The 20,198-nt window shown below is 38.2% G+C and overlaps 1 protein-coding gene across 2 annotated transcripts in view; it reads left to right on the top strand.

Moving 5' to 3' along the window:
* The window catches only part of PRKAR1A (protein kinase cAMP-dependent type I regulatory subunit alpha), a 19,854-nt gene extending 3,869 nt beyond the window's left edge, over positions 1 to 15,985 (top strand). For both annotated transcript variants that reach the window (XM_006092413.3, XM_023756930.1), the window contains exons 3-11: positions 5,715 to 5,885; positions 6,671 to 6,762; positions 6,968 to 7,029; positions 8,113 to 8,159; positions 8,864 to 9,022; positions 10,094 to 10,154; positions 11,216 to 11,337; positions 12,529 to 12,610; positions 13,556 to 15,985. In XM_006092413.3, coding sequence (XP_006092475.1) covers positions 5,715 to 5,885; positions 6,671 to 6,762; positions 6,968 to 7,029; positions 8,113 to 8,159; positions 8,864 to 9,022; positions 10,094 to 10,154; positions 11,216 to 11,337; positions 12,529 to 12,610; positions 13,556 to 13,728 — 969 coding nt within the window. In that variant the 3' untranslated portion in view covers positions 13,729 to 15,985. The remainder of the gene's footprint in view (positions 1 to 5,714; positions 5,886 to 6,670; positions 6,763 to 6,967; positions 7,030 to 8,112; positions 8,160 to 8,863; positions 9,023 to 10,093; positions 10,155 to 11,215; positions 11,338 to 12,528; positions 12,611 to 13,555) is intronic.
* Positions 15,986 to 20,198: the final 4,213 nt, after the last annotated feature.

Here is a 20,198-nt window from a genome sequence, read left to right as displayed (position 1 = left end):
AGTAGTATAGCCAGTGTATGGAATGAGAAATTCGAAGGTACTTGGAAGCAGTTAATGTTTTTCTCTCCTCAGCAAAGCAAGTAAACTTAATAAGCCTTATCCCACCTTTTAAAACCAAATGAATGAAGCATTTGAGTCTAGTTTGTGACCCATAGATCAGAACTTCTGGATTAGTGCAGTTCATTTTTTTATAGACTATATCTCAGATGAATTGACTGTAGAGCCGAGATCAAGGGTAATGATTGCCAAGATTATACTTTCTTTACAGACCTCTGGTCAGGACTCGTTTCCTCTTAAAAACAAAAAAAAACAAAAAACAGTTTTTCTGTTTTTTTATCCTCACTGTGTGTATATCAGTGTGCCCAAAGCATATGTATATGTTTTTCTAAGCAAAATGGTAATTTTGCATCAAAGACCATGCTTTAATTATTCCCTCAAGAAATGATGAATGAGAAAGTCTGGATCCCTAAATGTTTTGAGTAGTTTGAATTGCTTCTGTAAATTTGTGAGATAAATTTACAGGTCTTATTACACGTATTGAAGTTTTGATAAGGTTCATAATGATTATGATCCAGTTAAGAAGGGTATCTTAGGTATATGATCATTATCTAACTGTATAATGGAAATATGTATGATAAATCCCATTGATTCGGACAGTTAATCAGTAACTTATGAAGTAAAATAAGGTTTTAAAAATTGTTTCAGTGGCTCAGTGATTGGCATTTTCTACTGTTTTCTTGAAAAGCTGTTAAAATTGCTGTTTAGTACCGTAATTAGAATAATTAACAATAACAACAAATAACCAGTCCCTGTGAATGTAGCCTTGCTGTCTTGGAATTGTAGTAGAAAGTCTGTGGGGTTTTTATTTTGTGTGTGTGTGTGTGTGTGTGTGTGTGTGTGTTTTAAATCCTCACCTGAGGATATGTTTATTTTATTTTTTATTTTTTGAGAGAGCGAGAAAGAGAGATCAGTGTGAGAGAGAAACCTCAATCAACTGCCTCCTGTACTTACCCCGACCAACCTTTTGGTGTACAGGATGATGCTTCAACCAAATAAGCCACCCAGCCAGGGCATGATTTTCTCTTTAAGCTCTGTCCAAATAGTGAGATACTTTAGAGCCAGGCTGTTGTGGGCTTTTCATTTTGCGATAAAGTGCGTTCCTAGAGATCTGGTTCTGAAATGGGTCACTGTAACGTGATTCCTCTTCTCTTTGTGTATCAATAGAAACCATCCAATAAGGGGATGAAGTTGGTGAGACACTGTGTGTCTTTTTACAGGGAGTGTTGAATGTACAGTGCTAGTTTCAAAGCCTGTACTTGAATAGCACTGATTAAGCACTATCAAAGGGGAAGGCAAGAAATCATTATTAGCTTCTTTGCAGGTGGGATTTTTAGATTTAATGTGTGTTGGCTTCTTTACCTCTTACTGAAGGTCACAGCTTAACAAACTTTTCTATACTGCAAGGGTCTTTGTTCACTTGCATACATTTCTTTAGCCAGGGCTTTTGAGTAAGTAGATTTTCAGTTTTTTAATAGGTCAGTTGTTCTGCACATTAGGTGTTAGTTTTAGATGTCTGAAAATACATTCAACATTCTTCTCACCTCCTTCCTTGTGTTAACCAAGGGTCATGTTTCTGGTATCCTCAACTATTCAGTGCACCAAAAACTTTCACAGCGTTTATTTTATTTTTAATTTTAATATATTTTTAATTGATTTCAGAAAGGAAGGGAGAGAGAGCAAGAAACATCAGTGATGAGATTCATTGATTGGCTGCCTCCTGCATGCGCACACTGGGGATTGAGCCTGCAACTGGGGTACATATGCCCTGACCAGGAATTGAAACCGTGACCTCCTGGTTCATAGGTCGATGCTCAACCACTAAGCCATGCCAGCCAGGCTCTCACAGCGTTATTGAAAGCTGCTGTGTTTTACTTTAGACCTTAGTCTGGAATTCAAGTCCCTTTTTATGCATATATTAGAACTTTGCCTATCTGATAGATTAGAAGAATTTAATAGCTGCGACCATTGAGTGTATGTGCCAAATACTATGTGAAACACTCTACATACACACTCATTTCAAATTTGTGAGTTAGGTGATTATCACCGATTTACAGAGGTTGCAGATAAAACTAAGAGTGATTAAGTAACTTGGTTATGATTGTACAGTGTAATAGTTATTGTTACAGCAGCATATAATCCTCAAATTTCAGTAGTTTATACAAAAGACCTTTCTTATTTCTCAATCATATGCAGCTCTTCTGAGCTCAGCACATCTTGTCTTGTCTCCACATGTCTTAACTCTGGGGCTGAGTGGAAAGAGCAGCCACTGTTAGAGCAAGCCCTTCTCAAGGCAGAAAGGGGACAGAAGTTCAATGGGGCAGAGTCAGACCACACAAGTGGGCATGGTAGGGCATGTCCACTTACGGTCCAGGGTCAAAGCAAGTCATAAGGTCAAGCCCCAAGTCAGTGGGGTGGTAATTTTACCTACAGGTAAGAATAGACGTAAGGAAAGGGAGGGAACAAATAATTGTTAAAAACACTAAGTGGTCAGGACAGAATCCTATCCTATATAATAAAAGGCCAATATGCAAATCGACCAAATTGCAGGACTACCGGTCGCTATGATGCACACTGACCACCAGGGGGCAGCGCTCAACGCAGGAGCTGCCCCTGGTGGTCAGTGCGCTCCGACAGGGGGAGCTGCGCAGTCAAAAACCCTGAGCCAGGCTCACAGCTGGCAGGCTCATGGCTGGCCAGTGCAGTGACAGTGTCAGGACCCTTCCTGAGGGCTCCCATACTGCGAGAGGGTGCAGGCTGGGCTGAGGGGACTCCCCCCCCCCCCCCGCCCCCCCCAATGCATGAATTTCATGCACCAGGCCTCTAGCCTGAACATAAAAAAGTAGAATGTATTGCTATTAACCAGTAAGTAGTCTGGGAGGGTTTAGGGGGTAGGGGGTGGGTTGTTTTAATATATGAAGTGAAAAGAGACTGACAGAATGACAACAGCAAGAACAAGGATAATTAGAAATCGACATTGATAATGGCTCTGAGTCATCAAGATTAGGTTATATCTGATTGCTGTAAAGATGAGAATCTATGCAACATTGTTAAAATCAAAATGCTGCCCTAGCCAGTTTGGCTTAGTGGATAGAGCGTCGGCCTGTGGACTGAAGGGTCCTGGGATTGGTTCCGGTCAAGGGAATGTACCTAGGTTGTGGGCTCCTCCTGGGCCCTGGGCTCATGCAAGAAGCAACCAACCTGTGTGTGTTTCTCTCCAGTAGGGAGTGTGCAGGAGGCAGCTGATCGATGTTTCTCTCTCATCGATGTTTCTAACTCTCTATCCCTCTTCCTTCCTCTCTGTAAAAAATCAATAAAATATATTTAAAAAAAAAAAAAAAAAGCAACCAACCTGTGTGTGTTTCTCTCACTTCAGTATTTCTCTCTGTCTTTCCCTCTATTCACTTCCCTAAAAATCAATGGAAAAATTTCCTCGGGTGAAGATTTTAAAAGAAATTATCTTCAAAATAATCTTAAAAATTCAGTTAGAATACAGTTCCAAATGATATGTTATTTGTGAAATTTCTGTGAAATTCCAATGACAAATTTAGGTGATGGAATTTGTGTTTTCATTTATACTCTTTAAACTTTGGGGAGACTTGAGTTTTATAGTTCTGTATTAATAAGGAATCAGAAAACCTTACTGATTATTGCAGTCACCAGAATGAAAAGGGAAGTGAATTTTCTAAAAATGTATTTTTTTAAAAAATTAGTTACATATTTGTATATGGTTCCAAATTCTGCAGGTACAAAAGGGTATAACAATAAGTCTTCTCTTTGTTGTCTTCCTTGAATGCAACCACTGTTTCATTGGCCTATGGGCATTTATAGGCAAATTCATATGTAAAAGAGTTTCTTATTTTCAAATGCATGCATGGCAATTCCCTGCATAGATATAGTATAATTTATTTAAAATCATTCCATTAATGACCATTTTGGTTGTTTCCAGTGTTTTACTACTAAAAACGATACAAGGAGTAACTTTGTTTATATGTCATTTCACATATATGCATATCTTATAATAAATTTTTAGAAATAGAATGGATTATTTAGTCAAGAAGTACATGCATTTGTAATCAAACATACAAATGTATTAAATCTATTTTTGTGATATGTTTTTCCTATTGTGTTTTCTTAATTGAAAATTAGAAAATCCAGACAAAGGAGAAAAATAAAGCAAACCTCTGTTCCTCAAAAAAAAAAAAAAAAAGTAAAAATCAGGCATGATTCTGTTAATAGAAACTAACATTAATATCTTGATGGTTACTGTTCTGGATGTTTTGCTGCGTGTATATGGGCTTGATGCCAAAGTCAGGGCTGAGTACCATGCAAGAGGGGAAAAAATAGGCATCCACCTCAATTTCATTTTTATCAAAAACTTTTCTGAAATAATTCATAAATGCTAATAACTTCATTTTGAATTTGAAAGGTGGTTTAGAAAAATGATGGAGAATGAGTCAAATGAGAAAGTAGTGGATAACACATTCTTGTGTTTTCATTCTTAGTTTGTATCAGGCATAATAAACTCATTCTTTGTTGCAAGCCTGAGGAATTTCTTTTTAAGGCTCTAGATTTGAGAAATAAGAATGTTAAATAGTTCATTTCAATTTTTAATGTCAATTAGTTTAGCAAGATGTTCTTAAAAGCAGGTAAACGTTTTTAAAATTTAACTACAAGTGTAAACACTGATAATAAAGAATGCTTATAGCTCTGCTGGGAGAAATATTGATCTAATTTAAATTCTTGGTTACCATCATCACATAATTTCATTATTTGTTTTTTTTGAGACTCCAATTAGAAATGAATTCCATGGGCTCAGGACCCTCCTCCATTGGTTTTTATATTTCCTATCGTAGACTTGGCATGCAGATTTAGCGAATGCTTATTGAATGAAGGAAGTAACCCAGTAATCTAAACATTCTTGAATCACTTTGCAGTGCCTGAATACATTCTATTTTGGGGGGAAGGAGGGGTCTCATGCTATCTGCAGCAGCATACTAAAAACCTAATTCCTCAGGATTTTGTTTTGCAGTTTTTTGCTGTTGTGTGTGTTACAATCCTTGTTGTCAATCTATATATATATAAAAGCTTAAAGCAACTGGCCAATAGCTATGACATGCACTGACCACCAGGGGGCAGACGCTCAACACAGGAGCTGCCCAACTGAGGTCACTTGGCAGTGGCAGTTCTCTGGTGACGCATCCGGAACCAGGGAGGAGGGAGCCCGATTTCAGGGTGTGTCACCCAAGAACCGCCCTCTCACAATCCGAGACCCCTCAGGGGAGGTTAAAGAGCCTGTTACAGCCCGATCCCCTTAGGCCAGGCTGAGGGACCCCCCCACCAGTGCACGAATTCGTGCACAGGGCCTCTAGTGTTATTATAATAAGTATCTAATTTTTTACTTGCATGTTATGTGTCCTTATACTGATGACTTTTGTTCATTATAAGATGGCATCTATTATCATCTGAGAAACAGTCCTTGTTTCAGAATATTTCTTTTCAAACTCAACTCCATTTTTCCCCATTTGGAATTCGCTTTTCCCCTTACTTTTACATTGGTGTTAGAGGAAGAGATTTGAGGTGACTTATTGAAATACAAGAACATCAACTTTACATCCTGAAAGATCTCCTTTGTAAATGTATAAATTTTTTTTCAGGAGGAGGCCAAACAGATTCAGAATCTGCAGAAAGCAAGCACTCGTGGAGATTCGAGAGAGGATGAAATCTCTCCTCCTCCACCCAACCCAGTGGTTAAAGGCCGGAGGCGACGAGGTGCTATCAGCGCTGAAGTCTACACAGAGGAAGATGCTGCATCATATGTTAGAAAGGTAGCTTTGATGTCTAAACATTTGGGGCAATGTTTTTGGGATCCACGTGGTAATCTTCTAGTTTCTTAGATGAATGCATTCATGATTTTGAATAGTAAAACACAGGCTCCATCCTGAGTTGTTCTTGGGTACTGAGGGACAAATTTCTGTGATGTCAGTGCCATCAGAGAAAATAACTAAGTGATTACTGAACAGTGAATAATTTCATTTTGGGGTGTTTTCTTTTCCATGATGTTTTGCAGTAGAAGGAGGCAGTACTCCTTTTTCTCTTGAATCACGGTGTCAATTTTTTTGGAATCCTGTAATTTATGTTGTGGCTTTTAACCTTATATCCTATAAGCATCATCCTGATTGGTTCTTCCTTAGAACCCACCCGCCATTTCAGGTTATGCTATTAGCTTGAAGAGGGAGGAGAATCGTTCTGCCAAGAGGCTTGTGGAACTAATGGCACATGATCACAATTTAAAAAATGACTATCATAAAATGTTCACTTTGCCTTAGAATAATGATCTTGGTCAAGGTGTTTTTTAGTTTGTTTCTTTAGTTGCTGACTGAGAACCAAATACCAGCTTTTAAATACAGGTCTGGCTATAAGCAAGGGGATTAATTAGTCAGTATTTGTTGAGTACTTTGTGGATCAAAGGTGGTATATGTGGGTTATGTTGAAAATACGTAAAGCAGTCTTGTTTCAATACCATCATGTAGCTTGTCATTTACTTGACATGGAGGTTGCAAGCATGAAATGTTTTTGGTTTATGCAATCATCATTTGACCTTCTATTCTAGGTTATTCCAAAAGATTATAAGACAATGGCTGCGTTAGCCAAGGCCATTGAAAAAAATGTGCTGTTTTCACATCTTGATGATAATGAGAGAAGGTAGGTACAGATTCTTTGTTATATGCTCTTTTCCTGTATAGCTGTAGTCCCAAACTAGTCTCATCATCGTTGCACATTTTAATGTTCATTACTCACTTGATGACAATCCCTGCTGAACATCTAGGAGCTTGAATTTTAAGGTTAATGCTTGAAATCCACAGAAGAGGTGCATGAAATGTAACACGAGGCCTTCTGTCCCTTGCAGTGACATTTTTGATGCCATGTTTCCACTTTCCTTTATTGCTGGAGAGACTGTTATTCAGCAAGGTAAGGGCTCTGCTTTTGTGGCATGCAGTGTTATTCTGGGAGGAGACCAGATTGTAGGATTTTTAATACTGAAGTTTGTTTTTCTCTTTCAACCTACCAGTTTCCTTTTGTTAAACTACTGAACTTTTTTATTTCTTTTGAAAATTAAAAATGACTCAGCTAAAAGGCACACTTTCCCTAAGGGATTAATATTTCCCTACCATCTGATACAATTTTGTTTATAATAACTGTTAAAGGAAATTCCTGCATTTTTTATTTTGGATGTATGGAATTTCAGAATCTCATATCCTTCATATTTTTTTAAACATCTCTTTATATATATACATATATATATATATATATAATTTTTTATTTTTTACAGAGAGGAAGGGAGAGGGATAGAGAGTTAGAAACATCGATGAGAAAGAAACATCAATCAGCTGCCTCCTGCACAACCCCTACTGGGGATGTGCCCACAACCAAGGTACATGCCCTTGACCGGAATCGAACCTGGGACCTTTCAGTCTGCAGACTGATGCTCTGTGCACTGAGCCAAACTAGTTAGGGCTATCTTTCATATTATTAATCACATATAAAATAAAGTAGGAAATAAGCATGACTATTTTCTCCATCATGTAGTTCTCTATTTATGAGGTTTTATACCTTCTAATGATTCTTACCTTTTTGCCCACATATACTAACATGGATCTATTCTTTCTTATGTACTCTTGATATCTTTGTGGGTCTTTATGATCCATATATTTTCCTATTTTTGACAGCCTGATATTTTATTACTTATTTGGGTTCTTATGTTGTTATAGATAATAGGCAGTTAATATTTTTGCACACACACAATGGCTGATTTTGAAGTTATTTTTCAGAGGTATTTTTCATCATGAGATGACTGAAAATTTGATCAATTTTATGATTTTTAAAATATGTTACTGGACTTTTTTCCCTTGAAAGATTGTGTTAATTTATAACACACTCTCTTCTCTCATAGTAGAACTGGAAAAAAGTTTATTTCACATTAATTTCATAGTTTCTTTTGTGTTTCTTTAATTTGTAAAATGCTTCTAACTTTTTTACTCTCCTCTCCTTTAGGTGATGAAGGGGATAACTTCTATGTGATTGATCAAGGAGAGATGGATGTAAGATTTAATAAGAGCAAAAATATGTTGATAATTTTAAAAGTCAGTGTATTGATATATATTGCTTCTAAGAGTTTCTGAAGGGCTGTTTCAGCCTTTGTATGTTAATTCCATCAGTACTTTTGCCAAATATTTTAATGACACAAACTTTTTAAAGATAATTTTCTTTAGGTAGACGTGCAGTTCAGAACTTTTGCTGGAGTAATGGTTAAGTCGTGCATGTGTGCTGTGGAGTAAGACAGTGTAAGGGAGACTCTAGACCCCGTCATTAGTTATGAGACTTGGTACAACTTTTTTGATTCTGTAAGTTTTGTTAATAAATGAAATGAGGTACTAATGGCATTGTTCTCAGGATTATTAGAAAACTCAGTGCCTTATGCAAGTGAAATGCTTATTAGCACAGTGCTCAGCACAGTACTCTGTAAATGTGTATGGTTTTTATTAATGCTTGCTTCATCTTTCTGCCCTGATCATCAGTTGAGTGAGTACTTTTTTCTTATCAGATGATTAAACCAGGTAAATCAGACACTCTGAACTGAACTCATTGTCAGAAGTCAAGTATTTTGCTCTGCTATGTATTGAAAACATAGTATATTCTATTTTAAAACAAGTTCAGGATTCTGACCCCTAAAAAGGGTTTGCCTGTTTTTAATACTTAGATATTTGCGTATTTAGGAAAAAAGCAGTTGCCATTTGCATTTTAGGTCTATGTCAACAATGAATGGGCAACCAGTGTTGGGGAAGGAGGAAGCTTTGGAGAACTTGCTTTGATTTATGGAACACCTCGAGCAGCCACTGTCAAAGCTAAGACAAATGTGAAATTGTGGGGTATTGACCGAGACAGCTATAGAAGAATCCTTATGGTAAGACAATGGTTTTTGAAATGTGATTTAGACTACCTGTCCATGTAACTAATGTTTAAATTGAGTAATATCACCAAATTAAAATGAGAATATCACTTTTAATGATTGAGTGCTTTGCATTGAGCCCAGTTTAGCACTATTCATTGTACCATTTGAGACAGTCATCTTTTAGAACAAAAGTTTGACCAGGAATAACATGGGGAACAATGTAGTGTATATGAAATGGTCAGCTTACCTTTGTAATTCTCTCCACTTGCTGATAGGCACATCTTCACTTGCCCACTCTTTACACGTCATAGATAGTCTGAGAGCTGCTGCTTCTAAGTGCATAAAGTTCTTTAAGGCTATTCAGAAGGAATCAGCTCCCTAAACTGAAAGTGGGTTATCGGTAATGAAAATGTCATGTTCCCTCTCACTAAAGGAATAAACAAAATAACAAAACCTTTGGAACATTCTGATGATGTAGTCGGACTTTTTGAGAACTTTGTGGCAAATTAATAGAGTAGCTTTGGATGTTTAAGTCCCAGATGACGGCATTAGTCACCTTGAATGGTTTTCTAAATTTGTGCAGAGCCTATCTGGCTATTTGACAATATGCAGTTAGATGTACTTTGAAAATTTTCTGTATTTGGGGTATAGATGTGTGTATATCAATCTTTATAAGCATATAAATTGCCAAGGCAATTGTGTAAGGAATGTTTATTGTAGGGTACTGTGTTGTTCCATTTTTTCCTCCCTATATATATTTAACAAACGTTGCAGATAAGACAATTTGGCACTTTTGGGGGGCGGGGAGAGGGCTGTAAGTGGTAGCAGTTTTATTTTTTTTTCCTTCCGTGGAGGATTGGAGTTATGGGGAACAACCCTGAGCTGGAAATATATTCAGCTATAGTCACATGAAGAAAAATAATCATGTATCAAGAAGCAGCAGCAGCAAGCTGTGACTTTTCTCTCTCTCTCTCTTAATTTACTTGAAACTTAGTATTTATTCTTCCACAGCATTATTTGATAATTTCACATTTTTTGACATGATGTTTTTTGTTTTTGTGTATGTGTGTGTGTTTTTTATAGGGAAGCACTCTGAGAAAGCGGAAGATGTATGAGGAGTTTCTTAGTAAAGTGTCTATTTTAGGTGAGTTTTGGAAGATGGCATAGAGAATTATTAAGTTGAAGTGTTAGCTATTCTTAAGCAGAATCTATTGTATTTCATAAAAATTATAGTTATCAATTCTGTTTTTACTAATAGTAACATAAAACACATGGAATACAGAGTTAAAGTGTACCCAGAAGAAATTTTAAAGTTTGCTTAACTTGCTAGTATATGACAAACCTTAGAAAAGATTGGAGCTGGGAGAAGCTTTCTGGAATATGTGCTACTCCCTTCTCCTGGAGAGACAGAAGGGCTGAGTGTCCTCTTCCTGACTCTGGACATTTACACTTGTTCCTCCTGTGACGTCTGTCTCTGTTGCTCCATCAGTGAGTTTATTGGTTAAGGAAAGATTTTCAAAAATGTATTTCTCCTGTAGAAAGATGAGGTGTTATATTCTTTCTCTGAAAAAAATGCTGCAAGTTTTGTTGAAATTCTGGAGGTATGTCTATGTGTTGCTACAACCATTGAGAGGGTAAATGACAGTTTTTATAAGGTAGGATGCCTTCTGCCATTGTTTTGTTATAGTGAATTGATTTCCACCCTCCCACCACCGTATTTTTCCTTTCTCTGAAATGATTACATTTGCTTAGTGTCTTGGGTGTTAACTTTTGTTCCAAAGGTCAAACTATTTTCTACTTCTTGTTAGTTTGATAAGTTAATTCAACTGAGGATTTAAATAGATAAATGACTTCTATAAACCTCTGGAATAATATGGATGGTGACACTCCATATTACTTTTGGGTGATGGCAGTCTTTAGGAATACATAATGATTACATTTTCAATTCCTTTACCATTGGGTGCATTTGGTCTAAATTAACCTGGTCACTGGGGCTGCTGAAGTAAAGACCTAAGGGTTATCTATGAGTAATCGGAGGATCTTGCTGAGACTAGAGGTAATTGAAGACAGGCACCATGTTTCATGTGAGACACTCACCGAGTGTTGAATGGGCATGGCTATGTGGTTGATTCTCTTTATACTTTTTGTTTTGAAGTTTTTAACAATACTGAATTATGAGAAATTCTTGTAATTCTTACTTTTCAGAATCCTTGGACAAGTGGGAACGCCTCACAGTAGCTGATGCATTGGAACCAGTCCAGTTTGAAGATGGGCAGAAGATTGTGGTGCAGGGAGAACCAGGGGATGAGTTCTTCATTATCTTAGAGGTAAAGGACTTTGCATTTGATACTTTTAGAAGTTGTACACTATAAGAGAAAAAAAGGGTTAATTCTTATTTACACCCTTAGGTTTAAAGAATATCTGACAGTTTTATTTAAAAATTGCCTTTCATCTTGGAATGCAGTTGTTCGTTTTTCTGTCAGACCACCACATTTTAAATGTGTTTGAGTCAGAATTCTGGAAGGGCTCTTCATGAAGTAATTGCCCAATTCTGGCCTGCTGAAATTAACCCCCCTTATGCAGGCCAAACAAGCTATCAGCATAGCCAACTATAATGATTCTGCACCATCTTTGTTAAAATTGTGTGTTGGGGGGAGGCCGGGGGAATGTCAAGGGGGGAAAAAAAGGAGACATATGTAATACTCTTTGTAATACTTTAAGCAATAAAACAAAATATATATTAAAAAATAAATAAATAAATAAAATTATGTGTTTGGTCCATTTGGCAACCAAAGATCAAAGGCAAGGGTTTAACTTCTAAAAGTTACTATGTTTTATAGCTTCACAACCCATGGGAACTTACAGCAGATACTCTCCACTGACAAGTAGATCCAAAAAGTGTATTTTCTATGAATGTGGCTCAGTAGATGCTAACTGGTTTTATTTAACCTGGGGGTGTGGTGAGGGGGATCAAGGGACTCTCTGTACAGGGCCAGTTAAGTAAGTTAGGCTCTGTGAGCCCTAGAGTTTCCATCGCCATAGTGCAGGAGCAGCCGCAGACACTATAAGTAAATCGGTGTATTGTTCCTATGAAATTTACCTATAAAAACAGGTAGCAAGCTTAGATCACCCCCTTCCTGCCTCCCGTAGTTTACTAATCTGTGTGAACCGTTCAAGTTACCCAAGCACCTTAGCTTGATGAGAAGGGCCCCCTATCAGGGGCTGCTGGGTAAATAGGAATTAAGCTCATGCAGTTACTCTGTTCAGTCAGCTTTTGTCATACGAACACACAGGATTTTAAATAGCCATGAAATTTTTTTTTTCAGAGTAGCTAAAATTGCATAGTATATAAAAATGTCACCTGGGAGTAGGGGAGTCCGGGGGAATGTCAAGGGGGAAAAAAAAGGAGACATATGTAATACTCTTTGTAATACTTTAAGCAATAAAACAAAATTTTTTAAAAAATGTCACCCTAAATTTGAAAATATTTGTTTTGCTTCTTGGTGATTTTATTACAGGGGTCAGCCGCTGTGCTACAGCGTAGATCAGAAAACGAAGAGTTCGTTGAAGTGGGAAGATTGGGGCCTTCTGATTATTTTGGTATGTAGATTTCCTCATAGTAAATAATATCGATTCTTTAAGTGCAATATCGTGGTCTCATAATTTGTCTTTTATTCTCCTGAATTTAATTTTTTTATTCTTTTTGTGGGGAGAGGGGGAGATTTGGTGCCGATACCCAGGAATTTTATTCTTTAACTAGAGGCCCCATGCACGGATTTGTGCACAGGTGGGGTCCCTCGTCCCGGCCTGTGGCCTCTCACAATCCAGGAACCCTTGGGGGATGTCGGACTGCCGGTTTTAGCCCGGTCCCCACAGGCCAGGCCGAGGGACCCCACCGTGCTTCTAGTATGCATATAAGATTTTTGGTTAATCTCTTCCCGCCCTCTCCCCTTCCCTTTGAGACTCATCAGTCTGTTCCATGTTTCCATGCCTGTGAGTTGAGCGTCTGCCCCCTGGTGGTCAGTGCACATCATAGTTACCAGTCAAATGGTCACTTAGGCTTTTATATATATATAGATTGCAATCTTTTTTTGCCTCTCAGAGAACTAGTGTGAGATTTTGACCTTTACTCAGTTAATAAGTAAGTTATTGATTGTCTCATTGTTCAGTTGGTTTTTTAAAAAATACTTTTTAAAAATATATATTTATTAATTTCAGAGAGGAAGGGAGAGGGAGAAAGAAACATCAATGATGAGAGAGAATCATTGGTTGGCTGCCTCCTGCACACCCCACACTGTGGATCGAGCCCACAACCCATGTGCCCTGACCAGGAATCGAACCATGACATCTTGGTTCATAGGTCAATGCTCAACCACTGGCCATGCCGGCTGGGCCGATCAGTTGTTTTTTAAGTACAGATTTGATGTGGCCTGTACTAAGTTATTAAGAGAAATACATATTTGTTTCCTTTCTCAGAAGTGCACATCTAAGGAAATGTTCCTCATAGAAGTTAGCCTCCTCTTACTCCTCTTTCTCCCTCTCCAGGTGAAATAGCACTACTGATGAACCGTCCCCGAGCTGCCACGGTGGTGGCTCGTGGCCCTTTGAAGTGCGTTAAGCTGGACCGACCTAGATTTGAACGTGTTCTTGGCCCGTGCTCAGATATCCTCAAACGGAACATCCAGCAGTACAATAGTTTCGTGTCACTGTCTGTCTGAAATCTGCCTCCTGTGCCTCCCTTCCCACCTCCCCAGTCCATGCCTCACTCGCACACGGCTTTATTTTCCCTATTGGCAGCACCTGTGGCCACTGGCATTGCAGCTTCTTGTCGGTTTATATTAAAGTTGCTTTTATTGCACTGTTTTTAATTTGGAGCATTAACTGAATGCTCCTACACAGTTAAATAAATAGAGAGTTCTATGGAGACTTTGCTGTTACTGCTTCTCTTTGTGCAGTGTTAGTATTCCATCTGGCAATACGTGCCATGCTTTTTGGTGAGGGCAGATCCCTGCACCAAATAATTACCATAGAGTAATGTTGTAACAGTGCAAGATGTTTTTTTAAGTGATATAATTTTCTAATTATCATAAGCATATTTTAGACTGTGGCCATTTATGCTGTATTTCTTTATAGAATAAATGATTTCTCATTAAGCTCTAAGGATTAGGAAAACTGATATAGAAAAAATCTTAGAAAGATATCTGCCTGTGTTTAAACTAGATTAAGGGTGGGAAAATACCCATTTTTTTCTAGTTATCAGATGGATATGATCTGTTATGTTTTCTTCTTCCTCTTAACCAGAATTTATGTTTGTCAAGCGAATTTGCCTGGTATTGATTGTATCTTGTTATTGTTTCCTCTCCAGTTCTGAAATACATTTAGGTGTAGCTATTCATACCTCCCTTTTGAGTTTGAAACTAAATCATAGGCTGCAAATACTAATTATGATTTAACTACATCTGCCTCAGCTCAGAAATTCTGAATAGACCTTTATTGATCCAGCTAGTGCCAAATGTTGATCATGAGATGCTGAATTGAGAATGAGAATTCCAGGTCTCCACTCTTGGTTGTTGACTTAGAGCTTTTGGTTAGTGTACATCTTTCAGTTGATTCCAGGAGATTGGATTTGCTGGGAATAGATAGAATATATGGAGCAAAAGTCATAACAAAGACGGAGGTGATGTTGCTAAAAGAAGAAATGCCAGGTGGAGAGTTCATTGTTGGGAACTTTGCCCCACTAAATTCACTGGGGCAAGAGATTTTGGGGAGAAGTTTTTTACTTTGGTTTGACGTTTTCCCCTCCTTTTTACATCAACTAGAATTTATGGGGGGTGGGGTGGGGTGGGGTGTGCCTGTGTTGTTGCAAATTGGTCTCAAAGGCCGTCCTGCTGAAAAGTTCTGCTTTCCTATCTAGCTTTATTCTCTGGCAGATGTTTTGTTCTTTTAAAGTAAGCTTGTGTTTTGCGTCTTAACTGTGTTTCAGTATTTTCCAGCCTTATCAACTTTATGTGTTACATTATTCCATGTGCACCATTGATACCCAACAGTTTATTTTTTTTATGTTATTTTTTTAAACAAAATCTCACAGTTCTGTAATGTGGGCACTTTTATTTTCATCGTGATTTATATGTAATGTAGGGTTATACTTGGGAGTGACTGCAAGCATTTTTCCATTTGTATGCAACTGGCTCTGATTACTAATCCTTTCTCCTACCCTTTCCCAGGCCATTTAAAAGGCAAATTGGTCATGGTAGATTTTTTTTGATAGATTTGAGCAGTTTTTAGGTTGTTACTAAGTTTGAAGTATAAATCTGGGAAAGAGGTTTTATTTACCTTTTAGTGTGGGATAGAAAGCCACCTTATAAATTTTTTTATGTTTCAAAATCTGTATTAAGTGAGGGTTTCTGATCTATATGTTGTGTTTAGCTACCTTTTATATTTAAAAAATTAAAAATAAAAATTACATTCTTATTAGCGTAAAGCTTGATTTGATCTTTGTTTAAATGCCAAAACTGTACTTCAGTGAATTATTTAGAATGCCATAAATTGCAGTTTCATATCTGTATATAATAATCATGTTCACATATAATGCTTCCTAAATGAATTTTGCTCTTAAATAATTTGGCTTGCTGTTTACTCCCTTTTGTAGTTTTTAATCTAAGAAATTTTAAGTCTAAATTTAAAAATTAACACATTTAAAGCTTTATCTTTGTGCAATCTGAGTCTATGTGAGATATCACGATGGCATAGTTTGTCTTAGTTGATAATCAAAACTTTAGAAGTCATCATTTCTGGACTTGGTAAGTGAATTTCTCAGATCTATTGCTCTAGAAAGTATAGATGGCCAAAGGACCATTTTGTATTGTTTCCTGGTTACTAGTCTGATTATACTGTGTGTGCTAATATACTCTATTCTTTTTGTTATAGATTGTCTTAATGGTAGGTCAAGTAATAAAAAAGATTAAATAATTTAAATTCTTAAATGAATCCGTTTTTCTTCCCTTCGTCCTTCTCTTCTCCCTCCCCTTCTCCCTTTGGAATCTCCAAATCTGGTTGGCAAGAATGAAAATCACAAGTGAATTACGGAATTAGTGTTTGGAAAGAGTCATGTGTTTGTTTTCAGTGGTTTCAAAGTCAGCTTGTCAAAGAATGAATCTGAAAACCTTGCTTAAAGGGTAATTGAGATATAGCAGGTCTCTTCATAGAGTATTGGAAGGAAGGATTAAATCAGAAGCTGGACATTTCCTTTTTATTGAAGACTGGTTCTCTGGCTTTGGAACTTGCCCAGACTTAACAGGGAAACATTATTTCTGGTCAGCATACTCACCTTGGTTAAATTTAATAGCCACTTAGATATTGAGGTCTGTTTATATATTTTGCATATACAAAGTTTTATTTATGAGGAGTGACTTAATTAAGTTGTACTCGGTATATTGTTATTAATTTCTTTATGTCCGATGAGTTGGAGATGTGTTGTATTCTAGATCACCCTTTAATTAGCACTGCTTTAAATCATCTCGTCCAAATTCAGTAATCCCTTCCATCAGCTTACTGGAGTGGAACCTTTAGAGTTACAACGGAATACAACTAAACATGTTCCTTAGGTTGCCCTGGCCAGTGTAGCTCAGTTGAGTGTCCTCCCATATGCCAAAAGGTCTGATTCCCTATCTGGGCACATGCTGGGGTTCTGTCCCAGTGAAGGACGTGCAGGAGGCAGCTGATCAGTATTTCTCTCTCACTTTGATGTTTCTCTCTCTCCCTCTCTAAAATCAGTAAAAACAAACATTTAAATATATTTTTATTGATTTCATAGAGGAAGAGAGCGAGAAAGAGAGACAGAAACATCAGTAATGAGAAAATCACTGATCAGCTGCCTCCTGCAGGCCCCACACTGGGGATCGAGCCCACAACCAGGGCATGTGCCTTGACTGGGAATCGAACCTCAACCTCCTGGCTCATAGGTCAATGCTCAACCACTGAACACACTGGCTGGGCTTAAAACATACATATATATATATATATATATATATATATATAGAGAGAGAGAGAGAGAGAGAGAGAGAGAGAGAGAGAGGGGTAGAGAGAGAGAGAGAGGTAGAGGTATATATGTATATTTTTTTTAATGTTTCTAGGTTGACTGTACTGGTTATAGTTTAATTCTCTAAAACATTGGCTGATATAGAATTGGTTTCTCTTTTTAATGACTCAGATACCAACATTTTAAAATTGAAGTAGCATGATGTCGGTTTTCTTAATAGCTAATCCCTTTTTGTAAAACAACCTTGAGAAGCAATGGCTAGGTCACCATTTAATATGTCCCCCAAGGTAGCTATCATAATAGTTATCAGTAAAGGCTGTAAATAGGAGAATTTAAAAGGGGAAATCATAATCTTTCTTCTTACTCTATGGAACTTTTACACGGAAATCAGTATTGTTGTGTACCTATAGAGTTCGAATGTGCTTACCGACGTAAGTTCAGAGCTGTGACTCAACTCTATTCTGTTGCCACTGTACCACAACCGCTATTGAATATAAGTCTTCATTTTGTAAAAGTCCTGCCAATTTAGCTTGATAGTTTTGTGATTTTAAAAGTCACCACTAGATGGAGAGCTTTTTTGGCATCTTGGTTAATCTCAAAGTGAGTTACAGTTGATTCTCATTCACAGATACTGTGTTTGTGAATTTTGTGTATTTGCCTACTTGCTAAAATTTATTTGTAACCCCCAAATCAATACTTGCAGCCCTTCAGTTATTTCTAGGCACACGTGGCGAAGAGTGAGTCTCCCTGCATGCGCCCAGGTGGAACAAGGCGACACTCTGCTTTTCGTTTGCCGTCATACTATTATCAGATGTCTTTTTCATGCTCTACGGTATTTAGTGCCACTTTTTTTGCATTTTTGTGTTTTCTATTGGTGATTTCTCTGTTTAAAATGGCCCCCGAATGTAGTGCTAGCCAGCATTCCTAAGTGCAAGGATGTGTGGTGTGCCTTATGAATAAAATAAGTGTATTAAGTAAGCTTCTTTTAGGCATGAGTTACATACAGTGCTGTTGGCCACAAGTTCAGTGTTAATGAATCAGCAGTACTATAAAGGTTTCTTAACACACAACACATAAAGCAGGATTATGTATTGATTGACAGAATAACCAGTAAAGCAGGATTATGTATTGATTGATTGACAGAATAACCAGAGGCTCACGGGAACCTAAACCCTCATTTCCTCTAGGAGCAAACGGTTCAGTGTCCATTAATTTAGTGCCTGTGGTGACTCTGTAGACCATGAAACTGTCCCGAATAAGAGAATGATCTGTACTTTTTACAATCTTCAAACTCAAATGTCCTCTAAACGCCTTTTCTCCGACGAGTCACGTGCTGTAGAATTCCCTTTCACGTTTTAGTTTGCTGTCAGCAGTAATGAGAACAACTTTTTACCTAGAGATGGGGGGATTTTGTGTCATAGGAAGCTGAACGATGGTCCAAAATGAATGTTACAGAACTTGAAAGTTCTAAGAAAAGAGTCTTGTTTTCTGCTGTTTTTGACAAACAATAGAGTCTTAGTTTTGTTATTAGTACAAACATAATGGAATGTTTAAGATAAGGGGATAGTTAGGGGTCTGGGTATTCTACACATTGCGGTCAAATTCCGTTCTCTCTGTAAAGTACACCTGGGTTTGTGCTATAGGCCACTGGGACCCATGCATCGTCCTGGAAAGGCTGCGGTGGAGCTGCAGCTTACCTTCTGAGGCGCTGCCATTTAAGTCCAGGCCACTGTGCTGCTCTTGCAAGGTCTTTGCCTGAACATTTCTCTCCCTTCTGAGTTAGTTACCCAGTCCCTCCTCCAAAGGGAATTATCGGCCTGAAGTAGGCAAGCAGTTCATGAAGTGGGAAGCCCTGGGCTGCAGAAGTCTCTGCATTAATTTAAGGTTCCTCTAATAAAGAGTTGTTTATCTTTAAGTAAAGAAATGCAGCTTCATAAACTGGGCGAGATTCTTGAGCTTCTGTATTACAGTGGAAAGAGCACTGGAAATTGAGATTTAAATCATGGAGTTGTGTGATTTTTGTTAATGTCAGCATAATTTTTCTTTGCATTGGAAGCAGGGGCTTCTGTCTGTGTTCGGGAGGATTGGAAACTGTGTGTTCATTCTCACACGGTAAGAGCTCAACGAATGGGAGTGATGGAGATCAGGTTCAGGGGCAGTGTGCTGTGGGGCAGAAATTCCTTGCCATGTGCCTTATTGGGGCTGTCGGGACACATTGCAGAAGTCTTGGATGACTTTTTTAGTCTTGACCTTGTACCTTTAGTAACTTTTTTCTACCCACACGCCCCACACACACTTGTGCTGTATTTGAGCTCTTCCGATGTTTGTCTGTGAGTTGACCTGATAGAACCAGGAGTTTTTACTTGTTGACTAACTGGCTACTCTGGCTACTCTATAGTATGAATACTTTCCTCTCATTTGTGTTTTCAGTCATGAATTATGGGACTAAGAAACAGCCTTTTTTTTTTCGTAATATATTTTATTGATTTTTTACAGAGAGGAAGGGAGAGGGATAGAGAGTTAGAAACATCGATGAGAGAGAAACATTGATCAGCTGCCTCCTGCACATTCCCTACTGGGGATGTGCCCACAACCAAGGTACATGCCCTTGACCGGAATTGAACCCGGGACCTTTCAATCCGCAGGCCGATGCTCTATCCACTGAGCCAAACCGGTTACGGCAGAAACAGCCTCTTAATACAGGTGTTTAAGGCATCAGCAATTCAGGAGGGAGAAGGTAGAAGAGACAGGGAATCCTCAAAATACCCACTTTTGGGGGAGGTTTGGGAAATAAACTTTAGATTGACTCCTTTTTGAGAAAGTAGCTGAGAAGGGCATCTAGCATGCCAGAGCTCTCCAGTGGCCCCTGCTGCTCTTGGGGGCAGGCGGGGGACAGCTCCTGGATCTTGGGAAAGACTGGTTGGTGAGCTGTGCTAGGCCTTGGCTTTCTCCAGCCTCAGTCCAGCTCGTGAACCGGCTGGGCCCACTCCTATGCTGTCCCACCTTCAAGACCACCCGTGTCCCTTCGCTAAAATCCCTCCTGTGTTGGATGCTAGTTTGTCATACTTGTGTTATTTCAGTTGATATTTAAGTAGTCTTTAGATTAGAACATCCCTTTTCTGGTATTCTGAGCAAGTCCCTGTTATTTTT

Source organism: Myotis lucifugus, unplaced genomic scaffold (genome assembly GCF_000147115.1).
Source record: "Myotis lucifugus unplaced genomic scaffold, Myoluc2.0 scaffold_100, whole genome shotgun sequence".
NCBI classification, from domain to species: domain Eukaryota; kingdom Metazoa; phylum Chordata; class Mammalia; order Chiroptera; family Vespertilionidae; genus Myotis; species Myotis lucifugus.
Note: the sequence above shows the minus strand (reverse complement) of the source record. Positions and strands in the feature narration are given on the sequence as shown.